At 43.1% G+C, this 23,552-nt stretch overlaps 1 protein-coding gene across 2 annotated transcripts in view; it reads left to right on the top strand.

Moving 5' to 3' along the window:
* ARHGAP10 (Rho GTPase activating protein 10) overlaps positions 1-23,552 on the top strand; it is a 358,558-nt gene that overhangs the window by 141,436 nt on the left and 193,570 nt on the right. For both annotated transcript variants that reach the window (XM_043902572.1, XM_043902573.1), the window contains exons 6-10: positions 3,149-3,259; positions 5,744-5,848; positions 10,909-11,038; positions 15,289-15,395; positions 18,120-18,214. In XM_043902572.1, coding sequence (XP_043758507.1) covers positions 3,149-3,259; positions 5,744-5,848; positions 10,909-11,038; positions 15,289-15,395; positions 18,120-18,214 — 548 coding nt within the window. The remainder of the gene's footprint in view (positions 1-3,148; positions 3,260-5,743; positions 5,849-10,908; positions 11,039-15,288; positions 15,396-18,119; positions 18,215-23,552) is intronic.

Below are 23,552 nucleotides of genomic sequence, written 5' to 3' on the forward strand. Positions count from 1 at the left end.
CAAGCCAGGCTTCCCTGTCCTTCACCATTTCCCAGAGCTTGTTCAAACTCATGTCCATTGAGTTGGTGATGCTATCAAACCGTCTCGTCCTCTGTCACCCCCTTCTCCTCCCGCCTTCGATCTTTCCTAGCATCAGGGTCTTTTCTAATGAATCTGATTTTCACATCAGGCGGCCAAAGTATTGGAGTTTCAGCTTCAGCAGCAATCCTTCCAATGAATATTCAGGGTTGATTTCCTTTAGGATTGACTGGTACGATCTCCTTGCAGTCCAAGGGACTCTCAAGAACCTTCTCTATCACTACAGATCACATGGATCACAGGCTTGTCTTCTATGTATGGGAAGATGCAAGCGTCTGCATTCATTGAATTCATTCCTTTCATGTACATCTCAGCTATCTGGGGCCAAATCCTGCTTCTTGATTGTTCACATCCTTAGTGTTTGCCATGTGTGTGTGTTAGTCACTCAGTTGTGTCCAACTCTTTGCGACTCCATGAACTGTAGCCCACCAGGCTCCTCTATCCATGGAATTTTCCAGGCGAGAATACTGGAGTGGGATGCCATTCCCTTCTCCAGGGGATGTTTACCATAAGAGGTGGAGAATGTGATGGATGGCTGCCTCCTGTGCTTTCTTGGCATCCCCCCAAGCTCCTCAGCACCCTTACCTGATGGCTGGTGCATAGCTGGTATTGTTTTCCTGGGCTCAGAAATTTACATTTGAAAGGCTCGTGTTTGCACATACAGCAGAAAATATTTCATTTCACAGTAAGAAGCATTTATTATATTTAAACATTAATTAAAAAGTGATATGCCAAAAAATTATTACCTGTTGCCCTTTTTTCCCCAAACTTAAATTTTTGTTGTGGTAAAATATAGCAGGTGAAGTGAAAGTCGTTTAGTCATGTCTGACTCTTTGTGACCCCATGGACTGTACAGTCCGTGGAATACTCCAGGCCAGAGGGTAGCCTTTCCCTTGTCCAGGGGATCTTCCCAACCCAGGGATCGAACCTGGGTCTCCTGCATTGCAGGCGATTCTTTACCAGCTGAGCCACAGGGGAAGCCCAAAATATAGCAAGATACGATTTTAACTGTGTTCAAGGATACAGTTTGTTCAGTGTCAGCAAATACAGTCATGTTGTTGTGCAGCCACCCCACGTTCCAACTCTGAAAGGCTTAGAAACCGAAACTCTGTACTTCCCGTTAAACTAACTCCCCAGCCCTCTTCCCTCCAGCTCCTAACCTTCATTCTACTTCCTGTCTCTGTGAATTTCACTCTTCCAGGTACCTCATGGAAGAGGAATCACATGGCACCTCTCCTTTTGTGATTGGCTCATTTCATTTAGCATTGTTGACTAAAATAAATGTATTATGTTGTGAGTTGAGAGTTGTGAGCAAGTTTTATTTGGGGCAAAATGAGGACTATAGCCTGGGAGACAGCATTTCCGATAGCTCTAAGAAACTGCTCCAAAGTGGTGGAGGGAAGGTCAGTATGTGTGTGATTTTGTTGAAGGGGGCGTGTGTGCATTGAAGCATGTATTTTTGTGTGTGGAAGGTTTCTGGTAGTTTTGTGAGGATGACTGCTAGTCATGAGGAGCGGACATCTCCTTGAAGGATTTTAGTGCTTTTCTAGAAAGGAAGAGATATAAGAATTGGGCTCATAAAATCAGCTCCTGAAAATATGTAGCTATCTGAAGACCTGTCCTTCCAGTTTTTCCCAGAGCACAGAGTGCTTCATTTCTGCTGTCCACCCTGAACTCCTTTTCAGGGGGTTTTGAAGGTCAGCGGCTATAGCAGCTCATGATTTAGTCCTTGTAGAGGAACACGGCAAGTGCCAGTATGTAGTTGACATCTTCATGTCCTCAGGCTTCATCCGTGTTGAGACAGGTGCCAGAATTTCCTTCCAGTCTGAGGCTGAATAATATTCCATTATTTGTGTAGACCAGATTTTGATGATCCCTTCGTCTGTCGGTGGGCACTTTGGTTATTTCTGCCATTTAGCTGCTGTCAGTGTGGGTGAGCAGGTGTCTGTTTTGAGTCCCTGCTTGCAGTTCTTGTGAGCGTATACCCCGAAATGGAATTGTTCAGATCATATGGTCATTCTCTTTTTAATTTTTTGTTTTAGAGAACCGCCATACTGTTTTCCGTAGCAGCTGAATCATTTTGCATTCACGTCAGCAGTGTACAAAGTTCCAGTTTCTCTACATCTTCACCAGTTCTTTTTGTTTTCTGTTTTGTTCTGGGGGTAGGTTTGTTTTTGTTTGTTTTGTTTTTGGTAAGTGTGAGGTGCTACCTTGTGGTTTTGATTTGTATTTCCCTGATGGTGAGTGATGCTTTCCATGTGTTTAGATGTGGCCTCTTTGGAGAAATGTCCAGGTGAAAACTACAGGATGCCTTATAGGAACCGTTCTGAGGGCAGAGTTTTCCCCACCGTTCCTCTGTGGAGCCATCTCCTCTCCCAGTGCCTTTCTAGTTAGACAAGAGAACCTTTGTTTGGAATAGTCTCCTGGCCATCTGCTGCCTGCTCGCTTCCAAGGGATGGGCATGTTGAGGGCTTAGGAGCGTGACTACCTGCAGATGGGCGCCAAGCCCAGCCTTGCCTGGGAGCCAAGTTCTTGCAGTGGGGCTGTTGCCACTTCTTCACCTGCTGTTTTCACTCAGGAGTGCTGTGGCGACTGGAATGTGTTCAGTCCGCCTTCCCAGGCCACTCCATTCTTAGGTGGTTTGTTAATGGAAACACTGTTTGTATAGTTCGGAGTCTGTGTATGGTTCCAACTCGCGTGTCAGTTGTGGTTGGGGTAGGTTTCTCGTGAAGAGCAAGACTGCGTGATGTTCAGTCCTTGGGGGTCAGCCACATCACAGAGATGAGCAGGGGTTGGTAAACTACTTCTGCAGACAGTCAGATACTAAGTATTTTACAGTTTTGAAGACCACGAGGTCCCCTCTTGGGACAATTCAGTTCAGCCATCGCAGCAGGGCAGCCTACATAGAAGATACGTGATGGAGTGGTCACGGGTGTGTCCAGCTCAACCTCATTTAGGAGAACAGGCAGCTGGCCATGTTTGGCCCACAGATGGGAGCTATGCAGACCTCAGATAAAGAGTTTCACATTGCACCATCTCTAATCTGACCGCCTCCTTTGTTTTAACACAGGCAGATATCCAAGTGGAACAGAACCGGCAACACTTTTATGAACTGTCTCTTGAATATGTGTGTAAGCTTCAGGAAATCCAAGAAAGGAAGAAGTTTGAGTTTGTGGAACCCGTAAGTATAAACAGCAAGCTTCTCTGTGAGTTGAACATTGTGATAGAGAATAGGAATCTGTTTCTTTCAAGGTCTCATTTCTGGTTGCTACAGGCTGTGATGCATAAACATGACACAAGATGTCGTAAATTGTACACAGCGCACCCAGGTCGCTGTGGAGTCTAAATCCCACCAGTAAGTAGCGGTTCTCAACCTTCTTTGCACAGCAATGTGGAATGAATGTTATCCCTTTTGCTACATGGACTCAAGGACTCTGCAGTCAGGTGCAACTTCTTCCATCCTAGTTGTAACTCCACTCTTAACAAGAATTCCCATGAAATTATTGGAATGTGAGTGAGTGTGGGGGTGTTTATGGGATAATCTTTATTCTACTTAAGTTTGTTTCTAAAGCAAGTGCATCCATCCAAACCTTGGTACTTGCAACTATGACTGGTAATTCTAATACAATTCACAATACTTAGGCAATAGCTCAGTTGGTAACGAATCCGCCTGCAGTGCAGAAGACTCCGGTTCAATTCCTGGGTCAGGAAGAGCCCCTGGAGAAGGGATCGGCTACCCACTCAGTGTTCTTGGGCTTCCTGTGTGGCTCAGCTGGTAAAGAATCTGCCTGCAATGCGGGAGACCTGGGTTCAAAACCTGGGTTTTGAAGATCTGATCCCCTGGAGAAGGGAAAGGCTACCCACTCCAGTATTCTGGCCTGGAGAATTCCATGGACTGTATAGTCCATGGGGTCGCAAAGAATCAGATACGACTGAGTGACTTTCACTTTCATGTAACCTAAATTAAGAGCCAGTATGCAGAACATTTGAAACGACTTTGTCAGTTACCCTGACATTCTTTACACTTATTTTAGAAACACGTGATTTTCATTGGTGCTTATGTAGGTGTACTCTGAGAGCTTCACTTATTTTTATGTTAATATATCTATGAATATATGTATCTTCTGAATCAAAACAAAGGATATTTCATACTGTGGGTTTTAGCAAAAAAACACATATACACTGAGATCCATGATTCTCAAGAGTCACTTTAATTTCGATATAGGCTATAGTGCATGTGATTAAAAAAAAAAAGCTTTACCGAGGTATAATTCACATGCCATAGAGTTTACCTATTGTGTGTATGATATTCAGAAACAAACTGAAAAACCAAGTAATTGTTAATGAAAAATTAGCATTGGTGGAAGCGATGGTCCAGTGGAGTAATGAAATTACCCTAAGTTAAACAGAGAACACCTCTTTCAAGCTTTCTTTTTACGAGAAATCATAATAACGGCCTACCTTTTTTTTTTTCCTGTGAACAGTTACAGTGCTCTGTCGTCGTTTAGGTCATTGTTCTAAGCACTTTTCTGTGATCATGCATGGATTCCACACAGCACTCTATTAAGGAGATATTTTAATTATGCCATTTAGGGAATGTAGACATTGAAGTAGAGAAATGTCAGTAGTTGGCCCCAGTGGGGAATTGACCTCTGCTGGCCACTGGACGTCAGAGTCCCAAATTCCTCAGCACTACACAATGTGACATTCTGAAGACAGTGGATTCCAGCATTTCCTGAACTCTCACCTGAGGCCATTCTCACTGTAGATTTGCTCACATGTGAAGCAGGGGCGGCCACCCTCTGGTCGAGAGGGTCGGGGAGTTTGTAGGAAGCTCGGGGTTTGATTACTGCCCTCCCTCTGGCCTCTCTGCCTCAGTCACGGAGCATCTTTGTCAATGAAAGCGAGGGTGCCCCACACTGGGTTTTAACTTTGATCTGTATTTCACTTTCCTTATGGGTTCTATCGGCCTGTAGTGACGAGGTTTCATTTTAAATGAATATAGGGATTCTCTTGACTAAAAAGGACAAATGGGGGCTTCCCTGGTGGCTCAATGCTGTAGAATGCACCTGCCAATGCAGGAGACCCGGGTTCGATCCCTGGTCTGGGAAGATCCTGCATGCCGTGGAGCAGTGAAGCCCGTGGGCCGCAACTGTTGAGCCTGTGCTCCAGAGCCCGGGGTCCACAACGACTGAGCCCATGTGCTGCTGCTATTGAAGCCCGTGCACTCAGTCTGTGCCCGGGACGAGAGAAGCCCACACCCCACTGCCAGAGAGCCGTCCACACTCATCGCAACCAGAGAAATGCCCCCGCAGCAACGAAGAACCAGTGTGGCCACAAATAAAAAATTTTTTTTTTTTTTTTAAAGAAAAAGGACAAATGGGTGATGGAGAATTCCATTTCTTCTTTATAGCATACTATAAAAGCTATCTAATGGCTCTGCTATTGAGGGAAAAATCGCAGATCCTTCATTCTTTTTTAAATAGGGAGCAATTAATGAATAAAACGCAGTTAGATTTAGTTGAATTCTAGTGACTTCCTTTGAATTATTTTACATTAATAGAATCATAATGAGATGTGGGGAAACATGTGGCTGTTTTACTTTTTTCCCTGAGGGTTTTTTTTGTGTGTTTGTGCTAATGTTGCCTTTTCTGCTTTGTTTCAGATGCTGTCATTTTTTCAGGGAATGTTTACTTTCTATCATCAGGGCCATGAACTTGCCAAAGACTTCAATCACTACAAAATGGAACTACAGATCAACATTCAGAATGTAAGGAAATGAAAGCTCTCTCTTTTTAAAAAAAGACGTTTGAGAGGTAGTTTTGATTTCTTTGGTGTCTGAAAAGCCTTTTAAGATCAGGCTGATGTGTTGGTACCAGGAAACTGAGGCTACGCTGCCATCTTCCGGTCAGTTCCCGGTATAGCAGCTGCTCGCCAGCTCATGGAGGCTCAGGACACTGCCCCCTGGCGGTTGCTTTTTTTAAAGACAAATTCATTTTCTATAATTTATTTTTCTTATTTTCCAAAACGTCATGAAGTATGTTGTTATAATAAAATTTCACATAATTTGCTTAATTTTCCCCAAATTTTCTTGAGATATAATTGACATGCAACACTGTATAAGCAGAACAGCTTAACAACTTACTAACTGCAAGATTATTTCCACTTTAGTTAACATCAGTCACCTCCTGCAGTTAAATTTTTTTTTTCCTTGTGACGATAACGTTGAATGCCTACTCTCTTAGCAGCTTTGAAACATGTCATATGGTGATGTGACCTAGTCATTCCACACTTTGTAAGATGGCTCTAAGGATAACTTTTGTTGTGTAATTCTAAGTTTGATCTGTATGAGAGACAAAACAGCCCTCCAGTTTCGATTTAAGGCATTTCAATTGTAATCTAAATTTCTTCTCTTCCTTGTATGACTTATTTGACTTTTATTCCCACATAGGCTCACAGTTCCAGTGGAATTTCTTTCCCGTCTTTTGTGCATATTCGCTAATATATTGGTGTTCATTGCATATTGGTCCTTTATTGTTCTCGTGGAAGACGTATACTTTCTGTTAAGTCTTGAGTAGAGACTTTTAAAGAACCTAATCTGTTAAACAGGCTTCCCAGGTGGCACCAGTGGTAAGGAGCCTGACTGCCAGTGCAGGAGACTTAAGAGACTTGGGCTTGATCCCTGGGTCAGGAAGATCCCCCGGAGGCGGGCACGACAACCCACTGCGGTATTCTTGCCTGGAGAGTCACATGGACAGAGGAGGCCGGTGGGCTACAGTTCACAGGCTTGCAGAGTTGGACACGATTCAAATGACTTAGCACAGCACAGCGTAATCTTTTAAACATTATAACGTGATTTTGATCAGGAGTTGGTAGATGTTTTTCATTTCAAAACTTTAGTTGATTTTGGGAGTTGGAAGTCTCCTCCTTGAAAAGCTGTTCAAGTTATGTTTAGTATAATTTCAAACGTGGTTGAGAATATAGTGAGTGAGTTTTGGGACAAACTCCTAGCTCATCCTGGAAGACATACCAGGAGAAAGATAGGAATCTCTGTACTGTTTGCTACCTGACCTTCAACTTCTTATGATCTTAGAAATTGAGAATGAGGGGTTTTTGTGTAGATCTTGTTTCTAAGTTATTTTGGTATAGTTTCCTACAATTGGGAATACAGATAATGAAACCTCTCATGTTTTGTAATTCATTTGTCAGTTTGATTTTAAGATTATTACATTCTGCTGAGTCATATGAATAAAAGTCGATTCCTCCCTTCACCGCCCCCCCCTGCCCCAATATCAGTGACATAACTAACACAGTTTAAAAATATGTCACAGTGTCTATGTGTGGGTTAGTCCTAACTTCAAAGCTTCTCTGTCCATAGAACATTTAGTCTAATGACGCTGTGATGTATTGGAAGACTTCTGCAGACAGTGGAACACAGTGTTGTAAAAGCCATGTTCCATAGTTAGTTTAGAAGATGAGGTTATTATCTTGATATTTTTCTTGGGCGGGGGGTTTGTTTTTCCTCCACTACCTGACTGTATAACTTGTCTGTAGCTCACCTGTCAAGGGCAAGGCAGGTCTGGATGAGAACCTTCAGGCAGAACCAACCCATAATTTGTGTAAAATGAGGAGGCAGGACCCCTTATTCAAGAATGAAGAATTTGAAGGCAGCCACGGCAGAGCATTAAGTCCCGCGCACAGCCGTCTGCGTGTGGGCCGGGTCACCGCTCAGGCTACGTGCCTGAGGAACCGCTGGCCCGCCGGGTCTGGGCGAGGTGCGGGGACACGTCAGCCTCTCCTGGGGACTCCAGAGGGACCGTCCCTGCGTGGCCCGCTGATGTGGACCCCTGGGGTCAGGGGGCTAACCTTGTTGCCGTGTAGGCGCTAAGCAATGTCTGACTCTCTTGCGACCCCATGGACTACCTTACATACACCAGAATAGTTTGAGAGAGTCAGGATTGCAGTGGGAATGAACAGTACTCAGACATGAACTCTTGTAAGCGAAACTTGAAGACAGGCTGCCGGTTGAAATGGTTCACCTGGCTTATAGCCTCAGTCTGCTTAGAACTTAGCACACATGGTTGGTAACCTTAATTTCCCACAAAGAGATGGGCGGAGAAGAAGTCACTGAGAAGCCTTTTCCCGTGTCCCGGAGTGTCAGGCTCGTCCTCAGTAAGCTGCCGAGTGCTCCCCGTGAGTCCTCCTCAGCCTTCTGTGCGGGCTCCTTCCGACCGCTCTGCCTCCGCCTCACCTACACGTGGAGATGCCCGGCCGGGAGCCGCTGCGCTCTGCGCTTGTGCTTCTGGCTCATTCGTTCCCCTTCGGCAGGCCCAGTGCCCCAGACACGCATGCCGGTCTGTCCATCTCACCTGCGGTGCCTCAGGAAGGTACCGTGTCCTTGGCCGTTTGTCCCATCCCCCGATGAGGCCAGCCTGTGGGACATCGAAGGGGGCGTGTTGGCTGTTAAGACCACATGACACCTTATCTTTGACAAAGGAGGCAAGACTACACAATGGAAAAAAGACAACCTCTTTAACAAGTGGTGCTGGGAAAACTGGTCAACCACTCATAAAAGGATGAAACTAGAACACTTTCTAACACCATACACAAAAATAAACTCAAAATGGATTAAAGATCTAAATGTAAGACCAGAAACTATAAAACTCCTAGAGGAGAACATAGGCAAAACACTCTCTGACATAAATCTCAGCAGGATCCTCTATGACCCACCTCCCAGAATATTGGAAATAAAAGCAAAAATAAACAAATGGGACATAATGAAACTTAAAAGCTTTTGCACAACAAAGGAAGCTATAAGCAAGGTGAAAAGACAGCCCTCAGATTGGGAGAAAATAATAGCAAACGAAGCAACAGACAAAGGATTAATCTCAAAAATATACAAGCAACTCCTGCAGCTCAATTCTAGAAACATAAATGACCCAATCAAAAAATGGGCCAAAGAACTAAACAGACATTTCTCCAAAGAAGACATACAGATGGCTAACAAACACATGAAAAGATGCTCAACATCACTCATTATCAGAGAAATGCAAATCAAAATCTCAGTGAGGTACCATTACACGCCAGTCAGGATGGCTGCTATCCAAAAGTCTACAAGCAATAAATGCTGGAGAGGGTGTGGAGAAAAGGGAACCCTCTTACACTGTTGGTGGGAATGCAAACTAGTACAGCCACTATGGAGAACAGTGTGGAGATTCCTTAAAAAACTGGAAATAGAACTGCCATATGACCCAGCAATCCCACTTCTGGGCATACACACCGAGGAAACCAGATCTGAAAGAGACACGTGCACCCCTTTGTTCATCGCAGCACTGTTTATAATAGCAGGACATGGAAGCAACCTAGATGCCCATCAGCAGACGAATGGATAAGGAAGCTGTGGTACATATTCACAATAGAATATTACTCAGCCATTAAAAAGAATTCATTTGAATCAGTGCTAATGAGGTGGATGAAACTGGAACCCATTATACAGAGTGAAGTAAGCCAGAAAGATAAAGAACATTACAGCATACTAACACATATATATGGAATTTAGAAAGGTGATAACGATAACCCTATATGCAAAACAGAAAAAGAGACACAGAAATACAGAACAGACTTTTGAACTTTGTGGGAGAATGTGAGGGTGGGATATTTCAAAAGAACAGCATGTATACTATCTATGGTGAAACAGATCACCAGCCCAGGTGGGATGCATGAGACAAGTGCTCCGGCCTGGTGCACTGGGAAGACCCAGAGGAATCGGGTGGAGAGGGAGGTGGGAGGGGGGATCGGGATTGGGAATACATGTAAATCCATGGCTGATTCATATCAATGTATGACAAAACCCACTGGGAAAAAAAAAAAATAAATAAAGCCTCTGTGGTTAAGTTTCCCCTTTACAATCTTCATTTATCAGACTTTCCGTCCCCCTCTAAAAATGGACCAGTCTATCATTTTTCTGCATTTAGAACCCTTGGTAACCCCTTTCATTATAGGGAGGAGAGAGGAGGAATTTCAATAATAATTTTTCATCTCAGCTCCTCCACAGTTTCACATCAGCAGTTTTTCGGTATTAATACAATTATTTTTGAGTGCAGATGAAAGAAATGTCCGGAAACTTGGTGGTGCTGACTCGTCAGGTTTGCCTGGGTGATTTTGTCACTTCACCTTCCATGTCCGTTTGCAGTCTAGCCGTTTGACAGAGATATTGACATCCCGTCTCCAGGGCTTCAGAAATGTGATTTGTCTCTTTAGATATCAAAGACATTATTCGTAGGTGAGATTCCCGCGCCCCCCCCCCCCCCACTTTATTCTGTGAAGAAATGTCATTTTCAAGTGCAATTACCACGGCCTGGGAAAAATGACTCTGAGTTTTAATAATTTGAAAAGTAGAATTAAGTTTTTCAGATTCTGAATACTTAAGATATATTGCTGGTAATGAGTCAGATTGATTGTTGCAAAGAAAAGACTTCCTTTTATGGCCTACATATATATTTTTAAACCTAAGATTTAATAATATTGTGAGACATGCAGGCATGAATTTTTATGTTGAATAATGGAATTATTCTTGGTGTTAGAAATCTTCAAAATAAATAACCTCTAGTAACCTTTGTTTCTATATGTCTATTAACTACTTAACCACTAATTTTTTCTTTGCACAATAATCTCAACAAAGAAGAGACGATGGAAGGAATGGGCGTGTTTTGAGAAATTGGTAGAAAAATGCTACAAATTTAATTATAGCTATCCAGAGACTTGAAAATGTACTTAAAATGACTTAAAAATGAACTTAAAACTTACATGTGTTTTTTAAATCCATTTCAGACACGGAATCGTTTTGAAGGAACAAGGTCAGAAGTGGAAGAACTTATGAACAAGATCAGACAGAATCCCAAGGACCACAAACGAGCAAGTCAGTTCACAGCGGAAGGCTACCTGTATGTACAGGAAAAAAGTAAGAGACTCTCCCGCGGGGGTGAATAACTCATTAAAAATTATTTTAAAACTCTCACTGTAATTACTCTCTGATATTTTGGGAGTACTTTTTCCTACCACTTTCTTTGCTGTCTGAAGGTGTAGGTTGCAGTTTTAGGGGGGAAAACACATTCCTGCTCTAGGGAAAGGATGGTGAGATTAGGGACTCTGTGAGTACCCTGCTTTCTAGCCGCAACCCACCGATTCTCTGTCGCACTTTGTTAAAATTTGCTTGCAAGGGAGGAATGACTTGGTAACATCTGAAAGCGAGGTAGGTATTAGCTTTTTCCTCTTTTCTTCTCATCCTCGTCTTTAACACCAACACCCAGCCACCCACATACTCATATACACCTGCACCCCCCAGAGCCCTGTTCTTCCACGTTGAAGTCAGGAAGTGCGTATGTCTCTCCTGCTTTCACATCAGTTCTTGGATACTTGTCTGAGATCATTTTTTGTCCTTGTTAAAATTATCAGGGCAATTGCATATGACTGAAAAAAAATTCCTAGATGACCTGCTAACGTGTCTCACTGAATTTTCAGCATTGTTTTGTCTCAGTGAATGTGCAGTGTGTAGAGTATCCTTATTTTGAAATTAAAGCACCCCACCATGCTTTCAGACTTTTGACAGTTTGGTCTTACTTTAATGATGAGGCTGTTGCGGTTTACCTCTTCAACTGTGGAGCCTGATTGCTGGTTAGCAGAAGCAGTAGTGGGCTTCCCGGGTGGCGCTAGTGATGAAGAATCCTCCTGCCAGTGCAGGAGACGGGAGAGACTAGGCTTCGATTCTTGGATCAGGAAGATCCCCTGGAGGAGGGCATGGCAGCCCACTCCAGGGTTCTTGGCTGGGATAATCTGATGGCCAGAAGAGCCTGGCGGGCTACAGCGCATGGGGTTGAAAAGTCAGACATGACTCGGGGAGTGAGCACGCAGACGCAGAAGGGGTGGTGTGTGAGAGTGTTCCTGTATTTCCTGTTTCCCTCCCCTCCGCCCTTGACTGCGGTTAGGGTGCTTTAGAGTTTTCATTTCATTTGCCAAGTGGAACTCTTGCAACCAGTTTTCAAACTGACCGGTTTTGTAGCAGAGAGACTCAGGGAACAGCCACGTGATCCGGGTGATCATGTTACATGCAGTGGGCAGAGTGGCGGTTCTTTTTCTATTTGCCCTTCTTTAATGTGGGCTTAGTCTTAATGCCTCATCAAGGACGGTTACTGGCATGGCAGAACTGTAAATTTGTCTAATTTTTTTTTAGTCTCCCCCCTCCCCCCGCCAAAAAAAGAAACTGAGAGGCAATTTATTTCTACAAATTTTGGTTGAATGGCAAAATCATGTCATTTCTAAAGGTGCTATTAGGAAAAACAGCTATTGAACTGTGTATAGAGTGAATATTTCATTAAAAAAGTTTTTTACTGGAGTACAGTTGATTTATAATGTGTTAATTTCTGCTTTACAGCAAAGTGAGTCAGTTATACATATATTTGTTTTCTTTTTCATATTCTTTTCCATTGTGATTTATCATAGCACATTGAATATAGTTCCCTGTGCTATACAATGAATGGGACCTTGTTTATCCATTCTGTATATGCAGTTCAGTCGCTCAGTCGTGTCCGACTCTTTGCGACCCCATGAATTTCAGCACACCCGGCCTCCCTGTCCATCACCAACTCCCGGAGTTTACTCAAATTCATGTCCATTGAGTCGGTGATGCCATCCAGCCATCTCATCCTCTGTCGTCCCCTTCTCCTCCTGCCTCCAATCCCTCCCAGCATCAGGGTCTTTTCCAATGAGTCAGCTCTTTGCATGAGGTGGCCAGAGTATTGGAGTTTCAGCCTCAGCATCAGTCCTTCCAATGAACACCCAGGACTGATCTCCTTTAGGAGGGACTGGTTGGATCTCCTTGCAGCCTACGGGACTCTCTAGAGTCTTGTCCAACACCACAGTTCAAAAGCATCAATTTTTCAGTGCTCAGCTTTCTTCACAGCTTTCTTCTGTCCAACTCTCACATCCATACATGTGTATTACTAATTTGCTAATCCCAAGTTCTCAATCCTTTCCTCCCCCTCTAATTTTTTTAGATCTTCTTAACAGTCAAGTGAAAAAAATCACAAGAAGCTTTTCTAGACTTATAATTGTTGGATAACTTACTGACTTTGAGAGAGATGGGGCTGAAATTGGACCAAAAAAAAAACCACAGTGACAGAATTCTTCACTTATTAGCTGTATGCCAGGCACTGTGCTAAACTGTTTATCCATCTTGTTTTATTTAGTGCATTAAAAAAGCCCTGTGAATTGTAAGGTGCTGCTATTACCCCATTTACCAGTGAGAACACAGAAGCACTGAGGGTTAACAATGCTCCTTCCGTCCTGCGCCTCCTCTCTACTGGAACTGTCTGAGACTTGAGTCTGTGTTGGGCTTCCCTGGTGGCTCAGATGGTAGAGAATCTGCCGGCAATGCAGGAGACCTGGGTTGGGAAGATGCCCTGGAGGAGGGAACGGCTACCCGCTCCAGTATTCTGGCCTGGAGAATCCCATGGGCAGAGGAGCCTGGCGGGCTGTCGTTCATGGGGTTGCAAAGAGTTGGACACAACTGAGTGACTTTCACACACGCACACACACATGTACGCACACACACATATGCGCACACACACAGAGTCTGTGTTGCACCCTTTCTGTCATATTGCCTGAAGCTTGGACGGTGTGAGAAGCCGTCCCTAATCTCTGTGCTTAGGGCTGGTTGAGTGGGGTCCGGTGGAGTCAGGAGGGGATGGCAGCTTAATTAGTGAAGCACCATGATATCTGGGCAAGAGATTCTGAGGTTTGGCTTTGCCATTTTGCAGGCATTTAGTCTAAGCCTAAGATTTTTTTAGATTAAAAAGACAGTAATATAATTATCCTCTCTTGAGGTATTTTTTTGGTGTTGAATGAAATACCTATGCAGTGTTTTTATGAACCATAGAACAGAGTACGTATGCTTGCTGTTGATAACACACACACTCATACCAGGGGTTCACAAACTCTGGGCCAGCCCTAAAGGTGGTTTGAGATGAGATTTATTGTGGTCTAGTGACCCGTTTCATCTCCCCTTCACCCAAGGTGATGTAATTCATTTTTCCTAAAGCTAAATGCATTTCTTTTAAATGAGTCCTCCTCCCCTCTCTTAAGTTTGTTCTTTTTGATTTTTAGGTATAAAAATCTATATTTTTAAGCTTTATTTGTTTTCAGATGCGATGATGTTGATAATAAGTGTTGACTTTATTTTAATGTCCTTTCTTGATTAAAGTAAAAATTATCATACTGAATGGGACCTCACTTTTCCTTTGCTGTGATGGGACCATTCTAGGTCTTCCGACTTGGGACCATTTTCTCTTGAGACCTCTGATGGTTGTAATACTGACTAAGCAAGAGGTAAAAAGTGGTTCCAGAAATGTTCTGGTGCATATGTGGACAACTCCCTCTTATCTTCTTCATACTTCATTTAAATTTATTTTTACTTTTGGTGGCTCTGGGTCTTTGTTGCTGCGAGTGGGCTTTCTCTAATTATGGTGAGTGGGGGCTCCTGTTTAGTTGTGGTACACAGGCTTCTGTTACAGCACGTGGCGTCAGTTGCTCTGAGGCATGTGGGATCTTCGTTCCCAGACCAGGGATCAAACTCTTGTCCCGTGCAATTAGCAGGCAGATTCTTAACCAATGGACCATCAGGGAGGTCTCATACTTCATTGTAAAGTTTAACTTTGACATCGTTAGTAAGGATAGCTGCTTGCAAGGTGCTTTAGTGGGCTTAAAACACTAGATAGATTTATAGTCTACATGCTTTTCTGCACTGTGATTCTACAACTCTGTTATTTTGAGAGGCCAGAATTGAATCCAAAACCATCACATATATCTGGTGGAATTCTTGAAATTCTCATGAGCTATTCATATGTAGACACACAAAAAAGTATAGTTTGCCATTAGGAGATTTTAATGTGTGAGATAACAGTCTAGCAGATTATATGAAAAATATGTCTTTAAATTATGTATTTGTTGCTGAGAACTGTTAGGACCTTTTCTCAAACTGTCTCTATGTGCCCTCTTATTTCCCCTAGTTTTTCCCTTGTCTTAGATTAGCTGTGTTGCTAATTTGTTACCTTGAGCTGTATTAGTTGCCGTTTCTTGGGTTTTTTCTCTTTAGCAATATAGAATTCTGCATATCTGTTTATAAGGAAACATGTAAAGTTCTGTTTCTTGTTGAAGGGCCTCCTCCATTTGGTTCCAGCTGGGTCAAACACTACTGCATGTATCGGAAAGCAGCCAAGAAGTTCACCATGATCCCGTTTGAGCACAGATCCGGGGGGAAGCTTGTAAGTGTTTGCTTTTTATACTTTGTACTGTCTGTGAGGTGGTCTTTGAGGGCGTCAGTTTAATGGTGTTTCCATTCCCTGATGATAAATACCTTCTTTTTTGTTTTTAGAATGAAAAAATTGTCTTTTTTTTCCTAAATAAAATTGGCCAGAAAATGATTCCCGTGTTTCCTGAATTGCTGGCATGTGTTTTTTAAAACATATTTTAAAAATATGTATTTATTTGGCTGCACCAGGTCTTAGTCCTGGCATGCAGATCTCTTACATGCGGCATGTGGGCTCCAGTTCCCTGACCAGGGGTTGAACCCAGGCCCCCTGCCTTGGAAACGCGGAGTCTTAGCTACTGGACGTCCTATTGGCAAGGATTTTTATGGTCAGAATTTTTTTTTTAAAGAATTATTTGATGTCCCTGTTACTGGAAGATACAGTTAATACCTTCAGCATGCTTTCCTGACTCAGTGGGCTGACTGCTTAGGATTTACGGGGAAGGCCTGGTGTGTCCACGTGGTGGTGCTGGTTTAGTTGCTAGGTCGTGTCCGACTCTTGCTATCCCCGCCATGGGGGATAGCCCTCCAGGCTCCTCTGTCCACGGAATTTCCCAGGCAAGAATGCTGGAGTGGGTTGTCATTTTCCTCCTCCAGGAGAATCTTCCCCACCCGATGACTGAACCCACATCTCTCACGGAGTCTTTATTGACTGAGACATGTACACACATAAATTCACATAAATGAGAAGATTACAGAGTAGATGATCTGTAATGAATTTTGCTGCTTTTCATTCAGACTTTAACCTTCTCACTTAGACACTCACCATTTAGTTTACACCTCCTGTAGAAATAAACACCACAGCAACTCCTGATACAGGAAATGTATGCGAGAAGCCCACAGGAGCTGTCTGGGTGGGAAAGGTGGTCTTTGTTTTAAAGCAGAAGCTGTAGCTCTTAGCAACAATAATAGTCAACACAGAGCTCCTTTCACTAACATTGACTGTAACTGGTGATACATTTTAAGGTTAATTCATTGCTTGCTGGGTGGATGGGCATAATTTTGCTTCTGTGAATACAGAATTAACCCAAGTTCACTTCTGTTTACACATACTTTGCATCTTCCTGAAAACTATTTAAAGCTGCTTGTAATAGAAACACATTTTTGTGATATCAAAATAGACATGTAAAATCGTGGCCATGGTAAAGAAGAGGAAGCGAGGATGTCACCCCTGGAGGGGGATGGGTTTTTTGGTTATTGTGTGCTTTTTTTCTTTCTTTTTTAAAGATCACAGTCATTTATTTTTGTCAAATGTAACTAAAGTTTAATGGATACAATCAGGAATAATCTGTTAAGAACATATCAGACACAGAGAAGGCAAAATTTGTTGTTAAGTGAAGCATCAAATCTAATAAAAGAGCAAACACCAGGAATGATCAGCAACTGTGTGCAACTCATCAACCAAATGCTCGTGATTACTTTATAGCTCTGAGGACCACTGATATAATCAGAAGTTGTAGTGAAAGGATAAATATGGATTAACTTGTGTATCTCTGTACACTTTTTCCAGTTTTTAAAAATTTTATATTTAGTGGGAGGGTAATTGCTTTACAGTGATGTTGGTTTCTGCCATACATCCACATGAATCAGCCATAGGTATGCATACGAACCATCCCTCTTGAACACCCCCTCCCCTCCCCATACTCTTTAATGACCAGCTAAGCACGAGGTTGGAGTGTGAGTTTGCTATCAGAGCCGATCAAGTCCCCGACACACATCTGCTTAGTGGTGGCTTTCTGTTTTAGCCCCAAATAATAAATGCATTAAGAATATGATGACTGTGATATTTCAAATGGTTTTAACATCTGAATGCTGGTTTAATATTAGAGATCTTCACATTCCAGAAAATACTAGAACATTGCAGAAGTGTTTCTCAGACTCCTTACAGTTTCTTACTGAGAACCTGTTTTTGCATTGCTTCTGTCTCCTGTTTTCTGCTGCTTTTTAAAGCCCTTGAAGAGCTTTAATGGTATCTGGGATAAAATGGTACCATATTTAACTGAACACTCAGTAAAGGTAAATTCAGGGTGATTCACGGAGGAAGCAGCAAAACACATAGATGTGTTGTGAAGATCCCCGGGAGAAGAAAATGGCAACCCACTCCAGTATTCTTGCCATGCATGATCCCATGGACAGGGGAGCCTAGTGGGCTACAGTCCATGGGGTTGCAAAGACTTGGGCACAGCTGAGCACACACACACATAAATGGAATGGTTCTAGCTTTAGATGATCACAATGGCTGATCCAAGGTCCTTCGTGTACTTTTAGGTAGATTCCTATGGAATTGAAGTTTTTGTAGGTCAGAAATAGTTACCTGTGGGCTGTTTCATGTGGTATAATGTAATGTGAAATGCAAACACATGATCTCTTTTTTTAACAAGAGGGCAATAAGAATAACAAATATAGATATGTGGAAACTATATTGTTAATCCACCTTTTAAAATTAGCACTCAAAAGGTCTGGTTTAATGTTACTGTAATTGAAGTAGGGTCTAAAAAATCTTAAGAAAAGGTCAGTGACAGAAATGGCGACAGTTCTAAATAAGCTGGTTCAAAAGAGAATAGAATAGAGGAACCTAAAATCTGAACCTTGCCTCCCTCCTCCCATCAAGTATAGGATACTTAACTCTGTGTATGTTTATACTGTAGCGTCTGAAAATACTTAAAATGATTCTTTGCAGGGGGATGGAGAGGTCTTCTTTTTGAAAGAATGTACCAGGAGACATACTGACTCCATTGACAGAAGGTTTTGCTTTGACGTGGAAGCTGCTGACCGGTAAGTTATTGAAATTATTGGACTTCGTGGAAAGAGTCATTTAAGAAAATGATTTAAAAGATAGTTAATTGCAACTTGGATTTCTGTGGCCTGGGAGACTGTTATGTTTCTATATTTCCAAGCTGTGCATTCACTGTGGGCTGTTCTGTGTTGGTTGCCGTGTTTCGCTGTGGAATGACAGCTTAGCCTTGGCCGAAGTCTGCAGTCACTTTGCTGGTATTGTCACTTAAACAATGACCTTGGGGTGTTTCATTGTTGATCCAAGCCTCCTTTTCTGGCACTAAAAGTGTAAGGTGGGAAGATGAGGAAGTAGGTGATAGAGCTAAAAAGAGGTGGTTGTGGCTGTTCATACATAGTAGTATTCATTTTTCTGTGTGGGAATTTTCCATGTATATATGGAAAGGTAATAGAAGGTCACGGGCAAGCTCTGTTTATTCAAAGACGAGTTATCTTTTTTTCTTGTGATATGACTTTTAGTTATTTAGTTAGAAAAGAGTCTTAGCTGGAGGGAAAGAAGTAAAAAAAAGAAAAACAAAGCTCATTTGTCAGGATTACTACCTGTCTGGCATTTATTTCTGTGTCCTTCCATAGTACTAAGGGAAATCATGGTGCTCATAGAATATTTCTTTTTAATGACTGATGGTATGAAGGTTCCTTGCCAGCCCTAGTTTTGGGCAACAATGGTCTCTAGACAATGATGTTTCATATTTCTATAATAAAAGTTTACAATATGAGATTTTTTAAACACAAGTTCGTTTCAGATCAGGACCCAAGAATACAAAAATAATTAATGTTTCCTCTTCGTCAGATGATATAACTGAGTCTGTGGGGTTCATTCAATAAATGCATTGAAGACCAGGGACATAAAAATGTGTGCTTATGCACCATGGTAATATGGAAATACAATGAAAAGGACAAATGGTTTTTAAATAAGGCTTTTGCCAAGACTGTAAAAAAAAGAGAATGTCATTGTAAAAGAGGTTAAATTTCAAGCCAGTAAGGATAAGTTGAAAAACTTTAAGACAAGATTTGGGCTGTATAATACAACTTGAGTGTAAATATGTATGCTGTACATATTTGGGTACATGTTTGCTGTACATATTTGGGTGTACAAAGTACCCCCATTGTAAGCATTGACTGAGTTTTCTCTATGTACCAGACAGTGTTCTAAATTCTTCTCTTCTTTACCTCATTTTATGCTCAGCCCAGCTCTGTCAGGTAGACATTATGCTTCTCATTTTATGATGAAAAATGGAGCCTTATGTGGTTCTCCTAAGGTCATGTAGCTAGTAGGTGGAAGAGCTGATGTTTGAACTGTTGCATTTGCCTCTGGAGCCCAGGCTGTTAACTGCTCTGCTGCAGGCATCAGAGTGTAACTGTGTAAGTGTGTTGTCTTTGAAATAGTTGACAGAGGTGAGTCAGCAGTGATGTCTTATCAGAAAATGTGTCAAATGAGGTTCATCTGCATTTCTTTGAAAAGGTAATTCTAGTACTTCCATTTATTGTTTTAATGTGATTTGTATTTTTCCCAGTCCTGTGTTTTCTCTAAGACCTTGATCATGCCAAATGCTCTTCTTCATTGAGATCCTTATTACAATGATAGCTATTGAATTGACCAAAAAGTTTGTTTGGGTTTTTCTGCAAGATGTTATGGAAAAACCCGAACAAACTTTTTGACCAACCCAGTACTTTCCACCCCTCATAAAGGTTGATGAGTGGTTACTGTGGAGTTACTTTCATATTGATGGTGTCTTGTATGGAGACCCTCAGAACTGGGGAAGATATTAGAGGTGATCTATTTTAAAGCAGAGACATTACTTTGTCAACAAAGGTCCATCTAGTCAAGGCTATGGTTTTTCCAGTGGTCATGTATGGATGTGAGAGTTGGACTATAAAGAAAGCTGAGTGCAGAATAATTGATGCTTTTGAACTGTGGTGTTGAAGAAGACTCTTGAGAGTCCCTTGGACCGCAAGGAGATCCAGCCAGTCCATCCTAAAGGAAATCAGTCCTGAGTGTTCATTGGAAGGACTGATGTTGAAGCTGAAACTCCAATACTTTGGTCACCTGATGTGATGAGCTGACTCATTTGAAAAGACCCTGATGCTGGGAGGGATTGGGGGCAGGAGGAGAAGGGGGCAACAGAGGATGAGATGGTTAGATGGCATCACCGACTCAATGGACATGAGTTTGGGTAAACTCTGAGAGTTTGTGATGGACAGGGAGGCCTGGCATGTTGTGGTTCATGGGGTCGCAAAGAGTCAGACACGACTGAGCAACTGAACTGAACTGAACTGATTTTAGTGGTTTTCAAACTGCTCTATAGGGATGTCTTCTTTTCAGATAAAAACTTTACACTTAGGCGTGTATAAATCAGAAAAAAAGAGAGTTCTCTTATTAAAGTGAGGTAGGGGACCTGGAGGGCTTCCTAGATGGTGTTAGTGGTAAAGAATCCACCTGCCAATGCAGGAGACATAAGAGATGTGGGTTCAGTCCCTGGACTGGGGAGGTCCCTTGGAGGAGGGCATGGCACCTCATGCCAGTATTCTTGCCTGGAGAATCCCGTGGACAGAGGAGCCTGGCAGGCTGCAGTCCATGGGATCACAGAGAGTCGGACACGACTGAAGTGACTTAGCATGCGTGCCTGCTGGGGACCTGGATCCTTACTCTCTCAGCTGCTTTCTTCTTGAAGAAATCTCTAATTTACTTCCACTGATGCCCAGAGCTGCTTTCTGGAAACTGGGTGGAGGTGGACCAGTAATCTAGTTTACATGATTCAAGAGAGGCATAGAGGATCTAACGTCTAAAATGATAACTGAAGATGTATTTGGAGTCAGCTGGGATTGATTGAGACACATTCCAGGCAGAGGGATGAATATGTGTAAAGTTCTGGAGATAGGAGAGAGCGTGGTCCATGTGAGGTGCCCCTGGGGATGGACGCCCAACATCACTGGAGCAGAGAGCCGGGGAGGATGGAGACAAGGCTTGACAGTGGGGGTCAGGGCCTGACCTTGAGGTTTCAAGCTTAATTTATTAAATGGTTTTAAGTAGGGCGTTGAGTGATAGGTTCATAATTTTCAAAACCCAATGTGGCAAAGTAGAGAAAGTTTAGAAATGGCAGGAGTGGTTGGAAGGGTTATGGGTTGGTGTGGTGGTGGCAGAAATGGAGGCCAGAGTGTTCTGTTTGAGTAAGACTTTTAGAGAGAAATTTACAGAAACATTGGATGTTAGATTCCAGGGTGAAGGAGGAGAAGGTTTCTGGCTTGAGCAACTAGGTGGTGCCGTTTACTAAGATGGGAGAACCAGAAGGCACAAGGATGGAGGAAGATGACGACTCCGGTTGTGGGTCTGTTGGGTTGGCTTGCTGTGGGCCGTTCATTGATACACATAGCAGGCAACTGGGTGTAGCCCTCGGCATTTTCAGCAGCGTTGGACTCGAGCTGACCTTGTACCTCCTGCAACTCTGCATCCTGTGACTGTCACCGCAGAGAACCAGGCTGGTCCTCCCCCGAATTGGGCAGCCTGTCCGTTTGCCGCCGTTGCACCTTGAAGTGTATTTCCCATTGTGGTGTTTGTCTCTCCGTCCATTCACATGGTTTCACCCTCAAAGTATCTCTGTCTACAATCTGTACTTTTCTTCCTTTTTTCCGTGTTTGGAACTACGTGTAGACTTTTTAAGTTCCGTGTATCGGTGTGTCTCAGTTCCCTTCCATTTATACTTGGTAATTTCAGTGTGACCTCAGATACTCCGTGTAGGACTTTGCAGCTTTCTCCGTGGACTCCCCTCCTTCAGTCCTCTGTTCCTCACCTTCCCTCAGCCATTTCCGCTCGTGCTCACTCCTTAGATCTTATCTCTGGGATGGGTACCCCGTCGGTCATCTCAACTGTGAGGCTTCCTCCTTCCAACACCACCTTCTGTTCTTCTCAGCTTACTCTTCGCTAGTAAGTAGCCTTCGCTTGCAATCAACGGATCCTCCTTTTCTCAGCCCCTCACACCCTCACTTCTTTCCATGTGTGAATGGGATTTCAGTGTGTGAATTTGTCGTTTGTTAGAGTCACTCTTTTCAATACACTCAACCCCGCTGCCCTTCCCTGCCATGGTTAGACTTGTTTGCACAGCTCCAGATTGAGGAGGATTCACCGCTGCCTTCTCTCTTCCTGGAAAGGTGTATTCACTTCAGATTCATGACCACTGGCCTCAGATTAGGCCATTAACCCTGACCACAAATCATCTTCCATTTTCTTAGTTCCTTTATTCTCCTGGTTGATGAATATTTTATATTTCCCCCTCTCTCTAAGCTTCTGGGACGGCCTCCCTTTCCTGATGATTTTCTGTCCTGTTTTGCTGTGAACTCTGTGAACTTAGAACTAATTTGAAGAGCTCTTCCCCTGAAATGGATGTCCGCTCCCTCGTCGGCGCCGGGTACCCTGCCTTCCCTCCGCTGCCATGGGGACCGTCAGCAGCCAGCCTGTGTCCAGCTGTTTCCATTCCCTCTTCGCCTTCCCTCCTTACTTCTCCAGGATGTCACACAAGTAGTTCTTCTTTTGCTTTCTCATTGACGCCTGTTTTGCCCTTTCTACTGGACGATCCCCTCAGTCTACGGAACACTCTTAATTTTATCCATCTTAAAAAAAAAAATACCACCGCCATCACCAGTGAAAGAGCCCTGTCTTCCCTTTTGTCTGCTGCCCATGATTCATTTCTCATACACAACAGGAATTCTTCAAGAAACGCCAATATTCAGGGCTCCCGTGTACTCAGGGCTCGTGTTCCCTTCCTGCTGTTCTCCTCTGGGCCCTCTCTCGCCGGGCCCTGGCCTCCGCCCGTCCGCTGCGGTGTTCTGCGAAGGTCATCGTGGGCTCAGGCCGCCGCCTGCAGTGTCAGCTCTGTCTTCCTGTTCTTCCCTGGCAGCAGCGTCTGATGTGGCCATTCACCTTCTCCTCTGTGATACCTTTCCTCGTTTCCTAGACTTTTTGTTATCAGAGTTCTCTGGAGCTCAGTACTTTTTTTTTTTCCTTTAAAATTTTCTTTTCTACTGAAGCATAAATTTATTATAATTATTTAATTTTATTTACAGTGTTGTGTTAATTTCTGCTGTACAGCAAAGTGATTCAGCTATATGTGTGTGTGTGTGTGTGTGTGTGTGTGTGTGTGTGTGTGTGTGTGTGTGTGTGTGTATCTCCTCTGTCCATGGAATTCTCCAGGCAAGAGTACTGGAGTGGGTTATCATTTCCTTCTCCAGGGGGTTTTCCCGACCTAGGGGTCCAACCCAGATCCTCCCACATCGTAGGCAAATTCTTTGCTATCTGAGCCACTAGGGAAGCCCCATATATATGTAT

This window comes from Cervus elaphus, chromosome 5 (assembly GCF_910594005.1).
Source record: "Cervus elaphus chromosome 5, mCerEla1.1, whole genome shotgun sequence".
In the NCBI taxonomy this organism is placed as follows: Eukaryota; Metazoa; Chordata; class Mammalia; order Artiodactyla; family Cervidae; genus Cervus; species Cervus elaphus.